Source organism: Chinchilla lanigera, unplaced genomic scaffold (genome assembly GCF_000276665.1).
Source record: "Chinchilla lanigera isolate Chin_1 unplaced genomic scaffold, ChiLan1.0 scaffold00043, whole genome shotgun sequence".
NCBI lineage: Eukaryota > Metazoa > Chordata > Mammalia > Rodentia > Chinchillidae > Chinchilla > Chinchilla lanigera.
In genome coordinates this window covers 11,736,462-11,758,697 of record NW_004955444.1, presented here as the reverse complement: position 1 = coordinate 11,758,697, position 22,236 = coordinate 11,736,462, and the positions used below count along the sequence as shown (strand labels likewise).

Below are 22,236 nucleotides of genomic sequence, written 5' to 3'. Positions count from 1 at the left end.
GAAGAGGAAAGGAAAAGGAAAAAAATAGAAACAAAGCTTTTGTACATAAGGAGCAGAAGAACAGTTGAAGGAAGAGGAGGGAAATGCGAAAAAAAGAAGAATCAAGATATATCAGGTATAGGCACAAATTCCATATGATGAATGTTATCATTATGTATATCTAAAATGCATCAGTGGAATTAATTTTAAAAATGAACAATGAAAATTGGAAGCCAGGGTTATGTTAAAGACTGGTGCTGGCCTTGAATTCCTGTTAATCCTCCTGCCTTAGTCTCCTGAGTGCTGAGGATTATAGGCATGGACCACCATGGCCAATTCCATAACTTTTGAGACTTTTACAGAGAACCTTAAGGTATGATGACAAGGAATGTGGTACTTTTTTACTGTCCCCAACATGTTTTAGTTTTTCAAAATTTCTGTAAATCAGTTCATTTTCTAAAAGGTTTCAATCAATACTACTTTAACAATTACTTCCAGCAAGATGGTATCTTTTCTTTCTGGAAAGGGCTGCATGATAGAAATAATCCATGTCCTAATGAATAGTACAGTTAATTAAAGTGGGGTTCAAAAGCATCTAGAACTAGGCTATGACCTGCAAAAGGGGGCAGTGTAGACACTGAACATCAAAGCAAGGGATATAGGGCCACAGTTTACAGGAAATCAGACCATGGGTTTCTCAAAGCAGCTATATAGAGGGGCAGGCAGTGTAGCTCTTTTCTATAAGACAGATAACACATTTCTGAATCTTTGCTGACCCTCAGATATGCACAATCTTGTGGGCTCCTTCAGGAGTTTGAGGGGCATTTCATCTTTCTTATGTTATCCATAATAAGAGGCTGATAAAAAGTTGTCAAGTTTTAAAAACAGCTTTGCTCTAAAAATTACATCAAAGTATTCAGCTTAATGAGTCATTATAAAAGTAAAAATTCACATAACCATACATAGGTCAGGCATAAAGGATATCATTCATCTAACAGATGCTCTGTAGTTGTCTCATCCATGATGCTTTTCTTCAACACTGTTGTTCTATTTTTACTGATGGACTTTCTTGTCCTCTTGTTTCTCTGCGTTAGTTTGAAAGTTGTATCTTCTGCAGAATACCCATTAACATGACCTTTAGTGACTCTTGATCTTTCAGTTATGCCTGGAAATATCTTTATTTTTCCCTTATCCTTTAAAGACATCTTTGCTGGGTATGTACTGAGAAGTTGGCGTTTATTATTATAGTTGCTGTCTTCTAGCTTTCATCGCTTTTGCTGAGAAATTAGCTATTAATGTGGTTGCTCCTCTGAAGGAAAACAGGTTGTATTCCTATTACTCTTTTACTACAAAGTTTTCTTTTTTATCTTTAGTTTTCTCAGTTTCACACTAAATTTTGGCATGAGTTGTGTTATGGTTTGTATCTAGATGTCTCACCAAAGCCTCATGCAGTCATGGGTGGGACTTTTCAGAGGTGGCTGCATCTAGGGTGTGTGATATGGCCACCTCTGATCCCTTGTGGGGTCAAGGATGTGATGTTGGGATTGATTCATGGTGTGATGCTAGGATTAGGGTTGCCACACCCTGGGTATAAATGCTACCTGCCCTAATGGTGGGCAGCTTGGATAGGGTATAAGGGATGGAAAGAAGGTTGCTATTTGTCTCTTGCTGCTTATTGCTTTTGCTGCCTTCTGCCCTCTGTAACTGTTTCTCCTCTGCAATGCCCCTCTGACATGCCACTCAGCCTTGGAGCCAGCTAACTATGGACTGAAAACTCTACAAACTGTGAGCCAAAATAAATCTCTCCTCCTTTAACTTTGGGTATTGGCTATTTATCTCAGTGATGAGAAAAGTAACCAGGACAAATTACTTTCTTCTTCTCTTTGTATAACTTGCTTTGGAATTTTACGCTTCAGACACGATACCTAGTCTTGTTATGGAAATAGCCTGACATGATTGTGGCCATCTTGAGTAGCAGTTACCATGGTTGCCCCACAGTAACCCTCAGCCTACATAGTTTCCCAGTGACCTATAAATAGGCAAAACCACTTGAGGGGTATGTAGAGGTTTACAGCTGGACACTGAGACATCCAGAATATACTTGTCTCCAGGAAGAATGGAAAAGCTCTGGGGATATACATAAAACACCAGTATATAATAAAATCCTGATTATTTCCTGTAATTGTTGAAAATGGAAAGAAATGTTGCAAATCTTCTGAAAATAATTTATTTTATTTTATTTTTTTTGTTTGTTTTTCTCCGGTACCGGGAACCGAACTCACGACCTTGCGTTTGCCAGGCAGGCGCTTTGCCGCTAAGCTAAATCCCCAGCCCCCTGAAAATAATTTATAATGGAGTACAATCCTCACTTGGAATTTCAGATATCTTGATTTCACCTTTATGAATGCTATGTAAATAAAATGTAGTAGCTTGGCTGGAGAGACAGATACAATATATGTTTGAATGTCTCATAAAAACTAATTTCTTAGGGCTGGGGATTTAGCTCAGCGGCAAAGCACCTGCCTGGCAAGTGCAAGGTCATGAGTTCGATTCCTGGTACTGGAGAAAACACCAAAAAAAAAAAAAAAAAGAAAACCAAAAACTAATTTCTTGCTTGGCAGAGCTTTTTAGCTTATAACTTATAATATCACAACAACTAGCTACACATATTTTCGAAATTCTTATTCCCTTCATGGAATATACTTTTATGATTTTAAATAGAACACGCTTTATTTTTAAAAGAGAATATATAAAATAGTTTTTCCATGCATTGCTAGATACATTATTTCCAAATTTTCCTAAAAGTGACCACACGATTCTCTAAGAAGCTCTCAGTGTTCAAACTCGTTGATGGTACCAGAAATATTTGGTATCAAGTCATTCTTGGAACATTTTTTGGTTGCATGAGGTTTAAAGCAATGCCACCCAGAATTTTTTGGACAAACTTACAGTGATAGTGAATGGGCTATGACCCATACATTTAAACAGTTTTATGTCAATGTTCAATTTTGAAAATTGTTTTTTGAAGGAAATGTGAGTTATTTTAATTTGTGTGTCTGAAAACATATGAAGTCACTTGAGACATCAGATATCTTTTTTAAGAACTGAAAAATTCATTGGCCTACACTTTCTCTTTAAGCTTGATTATAGAATATATGGGCAAGGGGTAGAAAATGAGAATTCTCATACATTTCTGGTGGGGGTTGAATTAACAAATCTTTCATGGAGTGTAAATTGAAAAATATCTATAAATCAAAGTATACTTTCATCTTTTTTTTTTTTTGAGACAGGGTCTTGTTATGTAGTTCAGGCTGGCTTTGAATTCACTATGCAACCCAAGCTGGCCTCAAACTTATAGCAATCCTCCAGCCTCAACCTCCTGAGTGCTGGAATTTCAGGTGTGTGTCACTACACCTGGCCCACATCATTTTCTTTGACATAGCGGTTCCATTTCTTAAAACTTATCCTACTTGGATATATGAAATGATTTTTTATCATGTTCTTTATTGCAACAATGTCTGTAATAGCAAAAGATTAGAAACAATTTTAGAATCAGAATACCGGTTAAAGAAATTCTGGTATATCCATATAATGTAAGACTATGCAGCTGTAAAAAAGAACGAAGGAGCTTTATACTTCCTTTTTTTCTGGAAGGATCACCAAGATATTCTCAGTGAGGAAAGCAAGTAGTAAAACTTTGTGTATAGTTTTATAATTTATGAAAAATGGTAACAAATATATCTATGTAGATATACTAAATGTATAGATATATGGTATATAAATGATTTTATGTATTTAATAGATACAGATATAGATGTTCTTATATATTTACATACAGCTTTTCTTTCTTTCTTTCTTTCTTTCTTTCTTTCTTTCTTTCTTTCTTTCTCTCTTCTTTGATTTACATAAAATATCTCTGCACAAAACTAAGAACACTGTGGCCTTTGTGGGTGTGGGTGGAATTAAGGGACTAGAGGAGGGGAAGGAGAGTGTGAAGGTTTTGTTAAATTCAAATTATATGTCCATTGACATTTTGAACTTTGAACATTATCAATAGCTTGTTACCTATTCAAAAATCAGTAAATCTAACTGTTTAAAGTCGATTTGAGCCCTATGTAAATCAGAAAAAAGAAATTACTCATTTGTAGAAAAACTCAAATGTGCCAAGAACTCATATCTTACAGGTTTTCTTCCCTTAGAGACAAAAACTGGTGTCTACTAAAAGGAATGGAAAAATATATATGGATATACAGGAATAGCTGGGGTAATTAGGCTGCTGCTGTCCGTTGGTTTATTGAAAGGAACAGTTAATGCTTAAGTTATTCTTATTCTGACCAATTTTGCATGATTATATTTGGTAATGTGAACTAATTTGAAGACAACATTATGCAGTATAACAACCATTGTTGAATCCCTACTGTTTTGATTAGTGAAACTCTGTATCGTCTCTAATTTTTTTAATTCTCTTTAGTGGTTTGCTCAATCCTGCATTCTTACATCTGGTAATCTGAGCAATTTCATTGAAGATAACAATACCTAGTATAACAACCATTGTTAACTCCTTATCACCTTGCTTTGAAATTCTGTATTGTTTTCATTTTTTGTGTATGTTGCTTTGTTCTTGTCTTCATTGTTGTTATTTTGTTTTTTCTCTTTAAAATAAAAAAAATTTCTTCCTTCCTGTCCCCCATCTCATCAAGTTCTGCATGAAGACATGGTCTGTGATAGTTCCTTGCCAGATCTTAGAGAAATAGAAATAAAAACAAAATTGGAGCACAACTGTTGCATTTGGAGAGAGTTGGAATGAGGTTGGAACTGGATGTCAGGAAATGATACCCCATTTCAGCTTCAAGAATGAATGCAATTCTTATTTCCTAACAGAAAGGAGATAAAGCCTATCAGAAACACCACTTGTCATTTCTTACTTGGTTGGGAGCTGTGAGACTTAAATGAGCTAATTTTACAAAGAATTTGGAACCCTTGATAGGAAACCTCTACATAAATAGTTTTGTAATCCTATGCTTTTTATATTTCTCTTAAACAAAACAAAATAAACAAGAAATCAAATTCCTCAAAACCAATGGTCTTCTTAGCAAATTCAAGAAACCATGTGAAAACAGAATTGATTTTTGGGTGGTCATACTTGGAAGATATAAATTCTCATGTTTTGAGATACAGTATGGGTTTTGACTGTTGTATTCTTAGGAAAATTCTTTTAGTTCCAAGGGTAATTCTGAGACTACACCACGGGGTGATTTGGGGACAGGGTCCATTCATCTTATAGTACCACTATTCTTTAAAGCCATGTCACAGTCAGTGTACAGCCAGAGGACAGAGAAAGAGAGAAGAGGGCTTGTAAAGTGTTTCCAAATTAAGTATAGAAGTCATTTTTGGCTTCCAATTACACTCTGTCTCCCAAGTAGAGATTGGTGTAGGACTTGTCTCAAACTTTGAATTTTAGTGATTATTTTTACACAAATCTTAGGGGAGAAAATTCAGAAATTTATTTAACTTCTCATAAGTTACATGCATTTATTCTTTAAAAAGTTCTGTATTCACTTTATTTTATTGTACTTCTTTCAGCTTATGATTGTTTAAAAGAAAGAAAAGATCTATACATTTAAAATGGTTACTAAATGAAATGGGCAGCCCTTAGGGCATGCACATGAATTTTGTTTTAAAGGAGGTTAAAATATATAATTGTATATTCTTTGAAGAGCATTATGAACATGCATATCCGTAGATGGTATTTATTAAGTTTCTATGATATCCTGTTGTTGTGATAGCACACCAGTGCTGAAATAGTCTGAAAAGTATTACCAGGCAAGTCAGATCTCCCCTTCTGCCTTTTCTGTAAGAATAACCAAGATACTGTACTTGAATCACTCAGTGCTAAGTGATCCCCCAAAGTGTCTTTCATTGCTAACCTCAGATCAAAGTGAATCTGTAATTCTATCCTTGCTTGGTTTTGCTTGCCTTACCTTCAAATTGTTTCACAGGTCTGTCCTTTGGTGTTTTTCCTTCTCTGTCTCTGCACCATTCTGTTCTCTGGCCTCAAGTTTACACGTGTCATTAAAAAGAAGAACATAACTGGCAAAAGCTTTCTGATGAGTTAGTGTCTGAAACTGGCCCTTCTGACAAATGGGTTCGGGAGTAGCTCTTCCAAAAGGCTCACTCTCACCTCCTTTAGCATTCGGCTATTGCTTAAATTCCCTCTGCACTGTTCTATTTAAAATTTTACACCGTGACCCTCAACCTTCCTCCCTGATTTACTTTCTCCCTTGACCTATGCGTTTTTTTTTACTTGTGTTTTTAAATTTTTTTTTTTTTTTTTGACTGGGATTATTGTGGGTTGGGATTATTGTTGGTTTACTACTACAGCTGTTAGCCTCTAGAGCAATGCCTGGTATGTAGTTTCACTTAACAAACAGTTGTGGAATTTATTTCTACATATGTATAAAAAGCCTCAGAGACCGGGAAATAGGGGACATATTTGGAGAACAGGTAATAAATCAATTTGACTAGATCATTGAACACATGTAGAGATAAATTTAGAATAAATCTGCAGGGGTTTTACTAAATTCTCCTTTCCCCTCTCCCACTGGCTGTTCTAAAGAACACCTCTTAGTTCCTTGTTTGAAGTCCAGTTTGCATTCATGAATTCACACAATGCCCAGCATAGGGCTGTCTGGGTGGATAAATAAGTTTGTAAGTTCTCAGTTGATGCTAGTTTTTCAAAAATATTAAAATACAGCCAGTGGATCCACAGACAATACAGCTAGGAGTTCCAGAGCCAGAGTTGATTTTAGAGGTATTGGATCTATTAGTTAAAGTAAGACCAGCTATGGCTGCAAATCAACCAGAATACGTATTGGTTTAGACTCAACAGTTTTCCATTATTTCTAAGACAGTTGCTTCTCACTACTGGTGACTTTACACCACATGGTGATTTGGGGACAGGGCCTATTCATCTTATAGTACTACTATTCTTTAAAGCCTTGTCACATCAGTGTATAGTGAGAGGATAGAGAAAGAGAGAGAAGGGCTTGTAAAGCCTTAGCTGTAATTCATTCATCACTTCTGGTTCCTCTCCTCCGGCCGGAACTCGTACACATGACTCTCCTACCTATAGGGACGCTATGAAATTTGGCCCAGAAGAATCTGAGTTTTGGTGACTAACGTTGTTACTGTGTATATGCTTGAGCGATCAGGTTGGATCCTTTTAGCTAGCACAGTCTTCTCCAATAGGTCCAGCTGTGGCTCCTCATGTTCTGAGATGTACAGACAAAAGGGCAGGTTATCTGCCCCTGATCGCTTCCCTTGCCTTCATGTGTACTGATGAGCAGGGACAGAACATTCACAAAAATTTCCTTCTGGATAGGGAGCAAAGGGGAGTAAGGGAATCACAGGTCAGGTAATAACAACATGTGTCTCGAGGGACATGGGAAAGACTTCCTTGTCTGTCTGCGAAGGAAGATCCTTGAGTGGACCCAGTGTTTGCCCTCTGGGGTCAACTGCACTTGTGCCGTATTCCTGGGCTTTCTCTAGGAAGCTCTCTTCTCAGCAGTCTTCCCAGCCATGTTTGCGGTGTGTACTGGTGAATACGTAGTCCTGGGAGGCAAGCAATTTGGTGAGGTGTTTTTGCTTTGTTCAAGTTTGGGGTTCTGTTAGTTGTATAAGATTTTATCTGGAAAAGTTTTGTTTTATTTTTTCTTTTTGTCAAATTCTGGTCCATTTTCTCCCATTAGATTTCCTTAAGTAAACATACCTCAGGCGCTTTCCTAGATGTAACTCATGTCTGGCTTTCCTTTCTCTTTTTTTCCCCATATACTACCTCCTCTCTTCAACTAATGGGGACCACTTTGAGGACAATTACAATGGTAGATGGGGTGGAAAGGTAGAGGATCAACTCTCTTAATCTCAGTCACTTTGCAAACAAATCTCACTGGCCCTCTGTTGCTCAAAATCTTTTCCAGTCTTCTTAAGTTTAGGATCTAAAGTCAATCTGATTTTCCTGTCCTTGCAGATGTCTAAGTCCTGTTTATGTCTGCTTGTAAACCGGTCAAATCTTATCTGAACTTGGTTCTTTCTTACCTTTTTGCAAGCAGTGAAGAAAACCAACACACAGTGTATTCTGTGTATTTTCATTAATTTTACTTAGATCCATAGGAGCAATAGGCATTTGTTTTGTCTTCCAAGTTAAAATAAAAATTTTACTGAATATTTTGTTGCCACATATACACTGGTTTCTTTCTTTCCAGATTATATTCCTACCACCTACTTCCCAACTGCCAAACTATGGTCACATATTTTCATTTAAGTTAATGTAACTCTTTATGCCTATGTATCATTTTCTTTATTAGTTGCAATGACGATTATGAACAATACGATGACTCAAATATAAGAAAAATTTATTTCTTGGTCATATAGTAGACAAAAGTGTGTATTTCATGTGAGTGGGCAGTTTTCTTCTGTGTGCTGATTCAGGAATCTGGAAATGTTCCTGGTCTGACTACTTTATGTTCCAGGCTTCTGTTTTTGTTTTCATGCAGGCAACAGGAAAGGAGAGAAGGCATGGACAGAAAACTTCCATTTGTTGAAGTCTCATCTCAGAAACGGCCCACATCTCTTTTGTGTATGTCCATGGGTGTGTCCAGTCATTTGGCCGCACTTAACTAACTGCAAGGGAGGTTGCAAAACACAGTGCAGAGATAGAAGAGAAATGGAGCTTGTGGGGTAGCCAACAGTTCACCATGTGGGCAAAGGTCACTTCGGGAATCTTTAAAAACCCAGAGTCCTTCCATCCCCATAGGCACACCAGCTTGTGTAGTATACAGTATTCACTCACAATATGCTTCTATTTCTCTATGACCTTTGCATCTTCCCTTTTGTGTGGCTTACAGTGTAAATGTTTGCAAGCAGGACTTTGTACCTAAGATACTGTAACTTTAATTCCTGTGTTGCTGAACCTTTTACTAAGGTTACCTGGAATCCTGACTATAACCTCAAGAACTGCTCCCTTATTCCAGCTTCATGAACTTTCTCTAGAGACCATTACTCAAGGATTTGATGAAGGAAAGAGGTTAAGTACTGCTGGTCAGAGAATTACATTTTATGACTCATGCTTCTTGTATTTTTCACCTGAGATTCAATCCATTTATAGATGTATGTTATAAATTTTATTTGAACAAGTTATTAAGGAAAAATTTTGTTAAGAAATGTTCTCAGTTCTGTAAAAGCCAATCTTTAGCTATAGAATTTATTTGACAACCTTGACCAGTGGTCTCTCAACTAATAAGGTCTCCTATACTTCTGAAAAAAATTGCGGTGATTCTGAGACATTTTGCTATTCCAAAATCTGTTTTGTGTTTTCTTTACAACCTGTAAATTTTTCTCTCTAGTATTTTTTCACAAAATTTATGATAAACAATGAAATTTGTGATATGTAGAACCAGCTTTAGAGGTGTTGAAATAGAAATGCCACACTCATTGCTAACATTTCTCCCCACCTCTCAGCACCTCCTTAATTATTCATATATTCACCTTAGGAAAATGACTTTTTAATATTGGATTCTAATTATTACAATATACTAGGTTGAGACATACTTAACAAATTGTCAATCAAGGTGAATTTAAAAAGCAAAGTAGGCTGCTAGAAGTGACAGGAGAGATGGTGAACCGCCCGGGGGTGTACCATTGTTGGAGAACATTGTAAAAGAAACCATATTGTGTTTCTTAGCAACATTTCTTATCCTAAGCTGGTTAACATGTAGTCTCAGTAAAAGTTTTTTTAACCTGATAAATATTTGAAGGGAAAATTTCCTTAAATCATATTCAGAAGGAACTCCTTAAATTGGAAAAGTTTTCTGCAGCATGGCTTCATTTTTCATATATAAAATTAGAATAAACTTTTATTTAACTTGTGAGGGTTACATGAGATAATATATATTTGGATCTAGCAAAGTGCTTCCTAGCTGGGAAATCTCTGCTCTTTTTTTTGGTGGTAGGATTTTAGGGTATGCCCTAGTGATAGCCTTTTTACTTCTCTATCGTCCTCTTCATCTGGTAGGGTTAGCGAAAAGGACTTTAATTTGTCTTGTTAACCGTTATATCCCTGGTTAACAGAAATACGTTACCAGTGAGCAACTTTGCCTTTTGGCTCCAGGTTCATTTTTTGTTCTGCTCTGTGATTCTCAAATGAACTCTATACACATTTCTTTTTTGATAGCTGGTTGTGCCAGTCAGATTTTCATTGCTGTGATCAAATTCCTGAGAAAGTCAACTCAGAAGAGGAAATTTTTATCTTGGCCCGTGTTTCAAAGGTTTCAGTCTACTGTGGCTGTAAGGCAGAGACGTCATGACAGAAAGTATGGCAGCCAAAAAGCAGAAAGAGCAAGCAGAAGACATATATCCCCAAAGGCATGCTTCTATCACCTTGCTTCCTCCAGCCAGGCCCCCCCCCCCACGATGCCCATTGATCTATAAACTTATCAGAGTTAATCCATTGCTGAAGTTAGTATGCTCAGAATCTAATTGCTGTGCCAGCCCAATCCAGTTGACAATCAGAGTAACTGTCACATGGGTTGATGTGAGATTTGTCTAGAGGATGCCTTAGGCATACACTGTAAACACAGGAGAGAAAGAGGATTCTTCTTGGGACATGGCTCTTGGCCATGGTGCCATGGTTGGAAGCCGAGTGGTGCATATTCTCCAGCAGGTTTTGCTGACACCTAAGCAAGATATCAACTTCACACTGTTGGTGTCCCAGGAAATATATCACTCAGCGGGCCACCAAGTCAAAGGGTATTTTGAGCTTACCCTTAGGATGGAGGGGAAGATGCTTTACCAAGTTCATGTGCCCTTCCTTTGGTACTGTTCCTCATCCTAGGGCTAGTAGCTGGCCTCTGCCTTTGCATTTATTCACTTATACACATCTAGAAATTAGTCATTTACTGTTTATTTGATTTATTCTGCTTTCTCTTGCTATAATAGCATACCTCAGATTGCATAATTCATAAACAAAGGAAATTTCTTTAGCTCATGATTTTGGAGCCTGGAAATCCAAGATTGGGTGGCTGCATCTGGCAAGGGCCTTGGGTATGTCATAACATGGAACAAAATGTTGAAAGGCAAGTGAGAAGATGCAAAAGAAACAAAACATAAAGGGCAATGTAATATTAAAATAGCCTGTCCTCCTAGTCAGTAATTCAGTTCTGCAAGAGTTACATTAATCTTTCCTGATTGCCTAATCACTGCTTCTCAGCACTGTTCTACTAGGGATCAAATTTCATTATAAGTTTCAGAAGGGACAAATCACACTAGAACCATAGCATTACTTTATATTAAACATTTTCTATTCAAATTACTCCACACTGGATCTTGACTGATCTTGTTGCTCAAATTGTATAATTTGTTGATTAAATGAATGGGCTTCTATCCTAAGTCAAGCTTTTGATATTGATATAGGAGAGAGGGTGTGAGAAAGCTGGTTGGGGAAATGAGTGCAACCTGTCAATTACAAGATCCCAGGATGGTACCAAATAATTCTCTGCATCCCATATGTGGAACTTCTTGCAAGTTCCCATGAGATATGGACAGTATAAAAAAGAAGAAGTGCTGTGGGGGGCCCACTACCATGGTTTCCCACGTAGCCCGTGCTGCATTTCCCAAATGCAGTGAGTACTTTTATTTTTGCTTTTATCTTTTTATTTCATTTGTTTTGCCTAAGTTTGCGCTGCGAAGCTGGTTTCTTCCATACGCATTCACCATTCACTTTTGAAGTAAACTTTTCGTACCATTTTTGGCTTGTCTTGGCCAATTCTTTGAGGCAAAACAGGCTTGGAATACTTGTGACTGGCAAGCCATTTCTAACAATATGGTAGCTGGAATTCTAAGACAGGAAGGATAGAAATATTGGAGGTAGAAAGGAGAGTATACTCTGCCCTTCCGTTATTTATCCTCCTGTCTTTTATTTCTTATCTGATAGCCCAAGGCTCGTTCTGTCTGAATATTGTCAAAAGGCGATTACCATTATCAAAAGGCTCAGCCTGCTGGTAAAGGCGTCTTCTGCCTGTGCTCCCAATATTATCTTGCTAAGGGAGACAGGATCTGCGATGCATCTTATCAAAGATCACCATTCCTTTACTGGATCAGTATGTTTTTCCCAGTTAGATTATGCTCCATTCTCTTTGTGCTTCCTTTTCCCTCTTTCCCAATACTATAATGCTGATTCTTAGCTTGAATCAGAGTCCACGTTCAAAACATGATGGAAATATGAGAGAATAAAAGGAACACTGGTGATCAGATAACCTTTAAATAAATGCAAATCGGGAAAACAGCTGAGAAATATATTTGTGAGACCATGGAAACTTTAATCCCTCCATGTTTATACAACTAGAAAAATAAAATAGTAGAAAACAGGAAACTCCTTTAACAGAGCAAAATCTCTGTGGTTGTGACTGATGAATATGCAAAAGCTGCTCTGAGTTTTTTAGGGTACAAAGTATTGCCACATATGCATCCCTAATAGGTGTTTTGGGGGTATACTGAATGGGCTCACTAACCAAGTATGTCAGAGAATTAAGAACACACAGACCTTTTTGATTATATAAAACCACAAAATGACTCTTAGGCAGAATACCTGGGTTGTGATTTTCAACTCCGAATGTTTCTAATAATCAGTTATTGTATATATTGAGTTAGTTAACACCCAAGGCAAAACTGTTAGCATTAAATAAGAATTTAGGGGATGATTACAGATCTCAGAGATGGTTCTTTAAGAAGCTTATCGTTAAAGTATTACGGAAATCCTGATTACTCCCTAAATTTTCCTTAATAGTTGAAGAGATGAATAATTTCCCCACCTTATACTCCCGCCTGTTCCATAGTATTCCCTTCACCACCATTCCACTGTTAAGAACCCATTAATTATTATCTTCACCTATATTTTCATTTTTAAAATCTTGTTGAAAATATACTCAGTTATACATATGTTCTTGATAAGAATGGAAATTAGAGTTGTGTTTGTTACAGCTTAGGCAAGTAGATGGATGAAAGAACTCCATTTTCTTGTTGGTTTGTTAGGTACCTACTACTGGCAGGTGCTAGGGAACAAAGAACAGGAGATACAATTCTACCCAAAGAATTTTGTCAAGCAGTCGTTTCTTTTAGAAGCTTCTCAGTCTGGAAAGGGAGATCAGGAAATAGAGACTCAGAAAAATTAGAAACTGGCTGACATTCCTACAATTACTTCAAGGGCGATTCTGGACATCAATCCAAGAAGTATTTCTCTAAGGTCACCCTCAGCCACTGTTCTAACTGATCTTCCCATATGATCTGAACAATCCTCACATGGTTAAATATTTAACACATTTGGATGATAATAGTATATTCATTCAGGTCATTGATACTCATTTGCATGCTTGTGTCTTTATATTAGTTATTGGGACAATGGTTCACTTCTCTAAAAAGGGTTGTGAGGCTCAGGTTACACTAACCTCTAACCAACTCTGATTTCTAAAACAAAGTAGACTATGAGAATTGCTTCATGTTTATACAGCTAGAAAAGCAAAATGGATCAAAGTATGGAAATTCTTTAATGAAGCAAAATTTTTGTGGCTATAGCTTATGAATATTAAAAGGGTGCTCCGAGTTTATGGGTGCAAGGGATGACACAAAGCATAATCTATACTTGGGAGAAAACTTCTCATTCATTAAAAGCTCAGCCTCTGTTCTTGAAAAAGAAGCACCATCTATCCTCTTGTCTTTGAGCACAGGTTAACATCCCCTAAAAATTCACATTTAACATTTTTCAGATGAAGTTTCAAGAATAAATATAAAGGGTAACCTATAAAGGAACATGAAAAAAAATTGATGTCTTTTAGAGGTGGATCAAGGAATAAAAGTCTCTTCTAAACATAGGCTGGGCTGTGTTTCTTGGGTGAAGGACCTGGATATACATGTAAACCCCTTTTAGTACCAACTGAAGGGTCACACTTTCTCTTCCATCAATGACTTCTTATGTACCATATGTAATTCAGAAATCTCTTAAGTTTCAGATCTGTAAGAAACTCAGTCTTCTGGGGGTGAAAGCACAAGGTGACAGAGATGCTAGTACACAAGTTGAAGGCCAAATGATTGAAGGAGAGCTCAAGGTTTTAGCTTTAGCTTCAGAGTTGAACGGTGTCTTCCAGGTGGATAATGGAGCAATCTAGATGAAAAATTGGCTTGAGAAAGACATGTAGGTAAGAAACTACAATTACAGTACTTTAGTAAAGGTAAGGCATTGGGCAGCAAGCCAGGAATAGTGATAGATGCTGAGGAGAATTAAAAAAGCAAACAGTTGTCATGCTGAAGCACACGTGTCACATCAGAGTCTATATGTGAGGCCAGTGGCGTACTTCATTAGTTATATATGGAATGTCCTAGGCTGCTCTTAAAAAAATACTAATAACAAAGCCTCAGTTAAGCAATTGAGTCAGAATCTGATATTGGGCTAGATGTCAGTTGTTTATAAAAAGCTTCCTAGGTAGGAATTTCCATGTGCAGTTCGGTTTGGGAATTTCCATTGTCAACAATGGGGCACACTTAAAAGGTGTTAAGTAGAAAGGGAACTTAGATGTTCATTTTGGAAAGATCATGCTGGCTAATATGGAGAACAAATAGGAGTCATGTATGAGGACCACAGGAAGGACGTTTGGGAGACTAGTATGATTCAGGCTAAAGATGATCAGGGCCAGAACTAAGACAGTGGTAGTGAGACTGCAGAGGAGAAGTTAGGCAGAGATAATCTTACATCAGGGACTTGGTGACAGCTTGGAATATATACATGTGGTGGTGGTGGGGTAAAGAATAGAGAGATGTGAAGAAACAGAGGGATTACAAAAATGACCATAAATTTGTCTCCTGTCTGTATTCACACCTTACAACTTTCCCATAAAACACCAGTCAGTTTTTCTATTCCTTGAATCTGGACAAATGTCTAGTCTCTTTGGTTAGCTGGATGTGGCAGAAGTGTCATCATTCACTTGGGTTCAAGGAGTTCTGCAAGTTTGTCCTCTCACTCTTTGGAATCCTCTGACTTACAACTAAATCAGTCTGGTTTAGAGATTGATAATGAGACACAGGGTCTTGTTGTCTTTTCATTCTAACCTACAGCCTACCAACCACTAGCCATGCATGCAAGGCATTGATAGGAGAGGTCAAGGTCACCTTCTATGAGAGATTATATTTCACTCAGCTTCTGAAACTGTCCTCTTAAGTATCCTGGAAATGGCAGTTTCTACTCTCCAACAAGAGCAGCTACTTTAAAATTTCATGTTACAACAGGCTGTTTAAACAGAAAACTGGAAGGCCTTATAGTTGGAAGGAAATATAATCAACTCTAAACACTATTTTACTAGCCCTAGGTTTTGTTGTTGGCTTAACTAAATCAACTAAATAAGGCATCACTGGGTACATTAAACAGATTTCTGTCCCTGGGATAAGCAATTTAAAAGGGGTCAGTGTCTGTTTTGGCTTACAGTTTGAGAGGTTTCAGTCCATGGTTGCTTGACTCTGTTGCTTCTGGGGCTGTAGTAAGGCCGGGTGTCATGGCAGAAGTACATGGTAGAGTAAAGCTGCTCACTTCGTGGCAGTCAAGAAGCAAAGAGAGAGGGAAAGGGAATGGAGTTCCAACATCCCCAGTAAAGGGCAGATGCCCCTGTGACCTCACTTCCTGTCAATAGGCCCTACCTTCTGAGGTTTGCACAACCTTCCAACTGCACCACTGGCTGGGGGCCAAGCCTTTAACACATGAGGTTTTTGGAGGACATATAAGATCTAAACCATAGCACTTAGGTAAAAATAATCACCATCATCATGGTACTGTATAATGCTTTTTACTTTTGAAAGAATGTATTCCTGTTTTCCCATATATTGCATCGTTTCTTTTAATATGTTTTTGTTACTGAGTTTGCTAAAAATTAAGAGCCATGAAGAAAGAGAAAAACACGAGTCATGCTTGGAAATTACGTTCCTGAAATTTAATCCATAAATGTATCTGGCCATCTGCCTGGATTAGAAGGAATTTTTCTCTCAAAAATTATGCCAGAGAATTATATAAGAGTAATATTGCTTCATTATTTTACAAAACCTTTAACAAGAAAAAAAAATGGAAAGGTAATTTTAGTCCCAAACATATTAACAATCCACTGTTTCTCCTTTTTCCAGTTTTGTTGCAAAGTATTGTCAGGCAGAGCACTAAGTCACTGGATGTTTAGGACAATTGTATTAGATTTTTATTGCTAAGTTACTACAAATTTAGCAGCTTGATTATATTATTTTACTCTTTCTATAGGTCAGAGGTCTGGGCGTAGTGTGGTTAGATTCTCTGCTCAGGGTGATACTGGTCTGAAATCAAGCTGTCGTCCTGGGCTGTGGTCTCATCCAGTACTCAGGAAGTTCCTGTGTTCCCACAACATCACAACTTTAATTCTACAATCAGTCTTCCCCCTGACAAGCTTTCCAACTGACTGAATGACCCAGGAGGATGTTTGAATCGATAAGCTCCCAGGGATTCCACGTGTGCTGAAGGTAGGTCCAGTGAATGACTGGGGAGCACATCAAGAAAGATAAGAGAAGACACGAGTTACCTACACATAAACCTGGGGGATGACAGAGAAGCCACACTGAGATGGCAGCAGGGACTTTCACTCAAAGCAGAGGAGGAACAAAGGCTTCTTCACAGGAACTACAATTTTCCTCCATGGCATTTTACAACTCTTCACATGTCCCTCAGTGGTACCTGACAAACCAGTAGTATTTTTGAGGTTATGCTCCACTTGGAAGAAAATGACAAACTCTTTGAAAAATGGGGCAGTTTCTTATCTTATAGCCCTCTGATGAGAAAGTTTGAAACAGAAATGTCAGTAATTTCTGCTTCAACAAAGCTGTGTCAATCCCATAATAGAAACATTGTGTTCTTGCATAAAGCCACCTCTATTCCTTCAGAGCACAAACAAAGAATTTGTAAAAAAAAATGTAGGCAGGACATGGTGTTCAGATTCTAATTTTACTCACCTGCAAACTGTTCCCTTCCATCATAACTTTACTTAACTCATAGTTATGCTCTTAATTAACAATTTAATTTGTTGGTGCTTTCTCAGTACAGTTCTCTGGGGGCATGGTTTTCTGTTTAACTTTCTTGTTTCAAATCTTCAGCAAAACCATAAAATTTAATTAGGAAAGTAACCAGCTTTGTAACAGCAGTTGTGTATTTAATTAGCTATGCTTTGACCGTAGCTTCTCAGATTCCACTCAGTATTGTATACACATTTTGAATTTGTCCATGTTTCAGAGATGACATTGTGAATTTATAGCCCAACCAAGAAGACTAACCACTTTTCATCTTCCTTAAGATGTTTGTTATAAAAAGACATTTTTTGTATTTTTTTTATTTTAAAGAGACAAAAAGCAATAAAAACGATACAGAATTTCAAAACAAGATGACAGGAAATTAAGGATGGTTATTATATTACATATCGCTACCTTCAAGGTAGCTGCTCAGATTACCCGGTACTGGCATACAAAATTGATCAAACAATATAGGCACTAACTGTTCCTTTTAATGAACTAATACAAATGAGTAGTACAATTATCTCAGCTATCCAAATAATTTGAAGCCTTCACATAGGAACCTGGGAGCCAAAGGCCAAGATGTATGTTGTTACTTGTCTGTTTTATATTGCTGTGGGACACAATACCCATACATCATCTCATAGTTCTGTATATCACAAGCCTAAGCATGGCTGGCTGGATTCTCTCTTTCTTGATGGAATGGGCTAAAATTTGCATTTTGCCAGAGCTGTAATTTCATCTGGGTCCCAGGAGCCTCTTCCAAGCTTATGTATCTGTGGCAGAATCCATGTCCTCATGGTTGTAGTACTGTTGCCTCCCTTTTCTTGCTGCCTAATAGCTAGAGATCAGTCCCACCTCGCAGAAGCAACTATCATTCTTTGGCATGTGCCTTCCATGGACAGTTTATAATACAGAAGTTCATCAATGACTTTGAGACCAGCAGGAGCACTTCCTCTGTGAATAACTGGAGAAAAGTCTACCTTTAAAGGGCTTCCCTGTTTAGCTCAAGCCCATTCCAGGTAATCGCCCTTCTGCCATATAAGGCAATATCACCCAGCAAAGGACTGCATCATCGTATTCACAGGGAAGCAATTGCAGGGCAAGTACACCAGAGGGTAGAGATCCTGGGGCCATCTTGGAATTCTGTCTACCATGTAGTGCTTTAGGAGAAGGTGGTAACTAAAGTCTTCTCAGGAAGCCTTCCTCCTGTGCCCCCGGAGGCACTACACAGTGTATATAAGGAGGCTGTGAGCAAAGGCCCGATTCTATCCTATCAGCTCCACAGGGTGGAAGATGACAGACAATCACATTCTTTTTTCTCTGCAGGCTGCTTTCTCTGCCTGGTCGGAAGTGCTGCTTTCCATAGTGCAAATGGATCACTTGGTGAAATCATTTAAATTTAAAGCAACATCAAGGTAACAGGATGCTTTTAGATAGAAATTTATCCAAGCTCCATGCTTCAAACTTTAGTCCAATAAGCTACTTCTTTAGTAAGGGAAGTGAAGAAATGTGCAGGAAAGATTTAACAAAGCAAACCTGAAAATTGCTCTCTTTAGAGAGGCCTATTTGTAGGGTTTTTTTCCTGGCCGGCATCTAGGAACTTAGACTTTGGGAGGCTTCTTATCACCGTAACTCCCAAGAGTGATTCAACATGCCGAACCATTTGTGCAAACATGATGGCTCATGGCAAATACTTGTTTTTTTTTCCAAGGAGCCTGGAATGTGCCAGGCAAAATGTAACTGCATGATCAGGCCCCAACAAAACCTTGGCCACCAAGTCAGGCTTCCTTGACAGACATCTTTGCAAATGTGTTGTCACAACTCAACACATTGAATTGCGGAGGCAGAGGTGGGGCATTAAGCATGCCCTATACGAGTTCATTGGCAGAGAACACTTGGAAATTGTGCCTGGGTTTTCTGAACTTCATTCCATGCCCCCTTTCCCTTTGCCAACTTTGTTTTGTATGCTTTTGCTGTAATAAATCATAGCTGTGACTAGGTTATATGCTGAGGCATGAGAGGCCTCCTGGAAAATCCTGAACCTGCGGGAAGTAATGGTAACCACTGACTTTAGCAATACAGTCACATATGACACTTGTAACCTGAGTCAGACTCCACTGCCCTGTAAACTCAGCCTAACCCTCTCCACTGTGAGGATGCACAGGCAAACAGACTGGAGGCAAGGGCCAGGCCTCATCCAGGTCCTAAAGGGCTTGGCATGGCCTAGATGCTTGTTTCAATTCCACACTGTGATAGACCAAGTTATTTAATCTCTGTTTATCTGTCTCTCTCCATTTATTCACCTGTAACATGGCAATAATAACAGTACTTACTTCATAGAATCCTCCAATGAGTAATTTATAGTACACTGAACTGCGAGCGACTGAGAAGGGCTTGGTGTAATTTTCTGTGCAGTGGAATTGCTGCAGCACTCATCAGTATTCTAAAGTTAACTCCCTTTATCCCCTTAACTCTCCTCCCTCTTTCCTCACCAGCTCCTTCTTCTTTCCTTCTCTCAGCTTTCCTTGAGGCTCCTTATATCCAAACCATTTCCTCTCCACTTGACTACCTTCTCTTAAGGACAAAATGAAAACAACTTGCTCGAATGTTTTCCTTTAAATGCTTGCCAAAACAGGCCCAATATAAATGTGGGGTCATCAATGCCAGCAACTCCACATAGCTCAATGTCTTTTGCTTCCATGTATGAGGATTTCTGAGATTTATAAATACCCCTTCTGTTACAGCTTTCATCTAGCAGTTGTCTCCCCAAAGCCTCAAGCACTCACAGGTGGGGTGTTTGGAGGTGGCTGGATCTAGGATGTGCGAATACGGATTAAAGGTATGATAACTACATCAGTCCACTGATAGTTCTGGGTACAGATAGTGGGAAAGCCCACCCTGGGTGTGGGTGGTACCAACCAACAGGCTTGTAGTCTGCATAGAATATAAAGGGAAAGAAGGAAGCCTGGCTCGCTGCTTCTTGCCTGCCATTCCATGAACTGTTTCTCCTCCGTGATGTCCCCTCTACCATGCCAGTGTGTCTCGGAGCCAGCCAGTTATGGACTGAAACCTCTACAGATTGTGAGCTAAAGTAAACCTTTCCTCCTTTAATTTTGGGTACTGGGTATTTTGGCTCAGCAATGAGAAGAGTAGCTAAGACCCCCTCTGATAGCCCTCATTGCACAATCTTACTGCTTTGGGTAATGGCAAGTGATTATAACATATACGATTATGAAATTTCATTTCCACAAGTTTGGAAGTCTTATCAGGTAAATAGATTTACAAATTGGAGAAGAATTCTTGGTTCTAGTCTTTGGATCAGAATATTTATCCCCTAAAATATTACCCTAAAGTGAACATGGCTATTTTATTTCCTCAGCAGTATATTCAAATGCAATTTCAACAGAGATGGAAGCTTCTACTCAAAATTCACTTTATTTTGTTGCAACTTTTAAGTCCTTGATGGACGTATAGAGAGTTCAGCTATTACTACTGAGAAGAACACCATGGGGATTGATAGTCACACACAACTAGAAGGTGGTTACTGTCAGAATCACAGAAGCAGAAATTCTTCAAGGAGGAGAGGAGGTTTGGTGATGCCCGGTAAACACAGCCTCTCAGGTTTTAGGTAAAATAACCACAGTTTGGGAAGGTAATGGTGTGGCAGTGCCTGAACCAAGCACTGCATGTGTAGGAGCAAGGAAGAAGGGAGAAGAAAGGGAATTCAGTATACTCAAGTTCATAACTTCTTGACAAATAAATGTAATATTCAAAGGGAAGATGCCAAAAGAAAAATCAAGTCCTGAATAAAGGCCAAAATAGGATAATTACAAATATCTCTAGAAACCAGCAAGTTTAACTTCTCCTCTCAGGCCCTAGCATCTTCTCCAAATAGGATTATACTTCTATCGTCTGGAAAACTAATTTTCCATTTCATATTAAAGATTAATGATGGCCCTTTAGTAATCTGCTGTGCCATCCATTAAAATGAAGGCTGCACCAGCACATATTTTAAGGGCCTCCTTCTGTCTTGGTAGGTGTGGATGAGAGCCAATTGCCACACTTCTCATCATAGCTTTTGAGTTAAACCAACGCTCAGCTACACACCGTAATGGAAAAAATGAGAAAGTCTAACTCTAAAATCTATAAAACTCATCAGAGATTGAATAAGCAGAGCTTTTATCCATTGCAAACAAAATTTTCTTCAGATCAACTGACATAGAGCAACATGAATCAGCTTGAATATCTAGCTTTTACTTTCCTCAGCTTACTTTTACTTAAAGCTTTGATTAGAAGCAAAATATTGAAGTGATCTTTATGAAGATTGCAAGAAGGAAAAGTGAAACTCGAAAACCATGAACTAAAATTATTCATTCATTACAGAAGAAAGCCAAAACACCGAGTTTCCAAGATATTACAGATGCATATTAGGAATGTAGCAATGAACAAAAATATGCAAACTCTGTCAGAAAGCCTATATGCTAGCTGGAAGATAGATAAATGAACTAGTAAATAAATGATCCATCAGATAGTTTTTGAGTAGCCTAACTTTTCTTTAAATAGTATTTCAATTAATCTCTTAGCCTTTACTTCTCCTGGCTGATTAAATCCAATTATTCAGCTCCAGTCAATAAAGCCTTGAAAACAAATAACAAGCATAATTTTATTGCACAAGTGAGTAGAAGCTCTGTTACCTTGAGCTGGTGGTATATTTTCTTCAGTGCATATGCTTCTTCTTCTGTTTTGGGAGTAAGTCTTATTACCTTATCACTATAAAAAAGAACAAAAGGTAATATTTACTTTTCAAAAATAAAGATATTAACTACCTTTTTTTTCATTTCCTAAGAAACAGCTTTTGCATTTAACAAAAATAGCAAAACTTCACTGACATATAAGCACCTTATATGGTTCTTGTTATCCCCTGGTTACACTGGGTCTGTTTTCCTAGTATTAAAACTGTTTAGCATTTCATCAGCTTTTGAAGTTTATAACCACACCTGTAATGTAATAAATGCACAAAGAGGCTCAAAACACAAAAACAATGGCAAATATGGGACAGGAACTTTCCTGAATACCTCAGAGCAGATATCAAGAAAGAAAATTCCTAATGACGTAAGAAAAACCTTTCTTTCTTTCTTTCTT

General features: G+C 38.0%; 1 protein-coding gene across 1 annotated transcript in view; it reads right to left on the bottom strand.

Moving 5' to 3' along the window:
• The window catches only part of Cpa6 (carboxypeptidase A6), a 297,452-nt gene that overhangs the window by 163,596 nt on the left and 111,620 nt on the right, over window positions 1-22,236 (bottom strand). Inside the window, exon 2 of the mRNA XM_005392121.2 lies at window positions 21,789-21,864. Within this exon, the coding sequence (XP_005392178.1) occupies window positions 21,789-21,864 (76 nt within the window). The remainder of the gene's footprint in view (window positions 1-21,788; window positions 21,865-22,236) is intronic.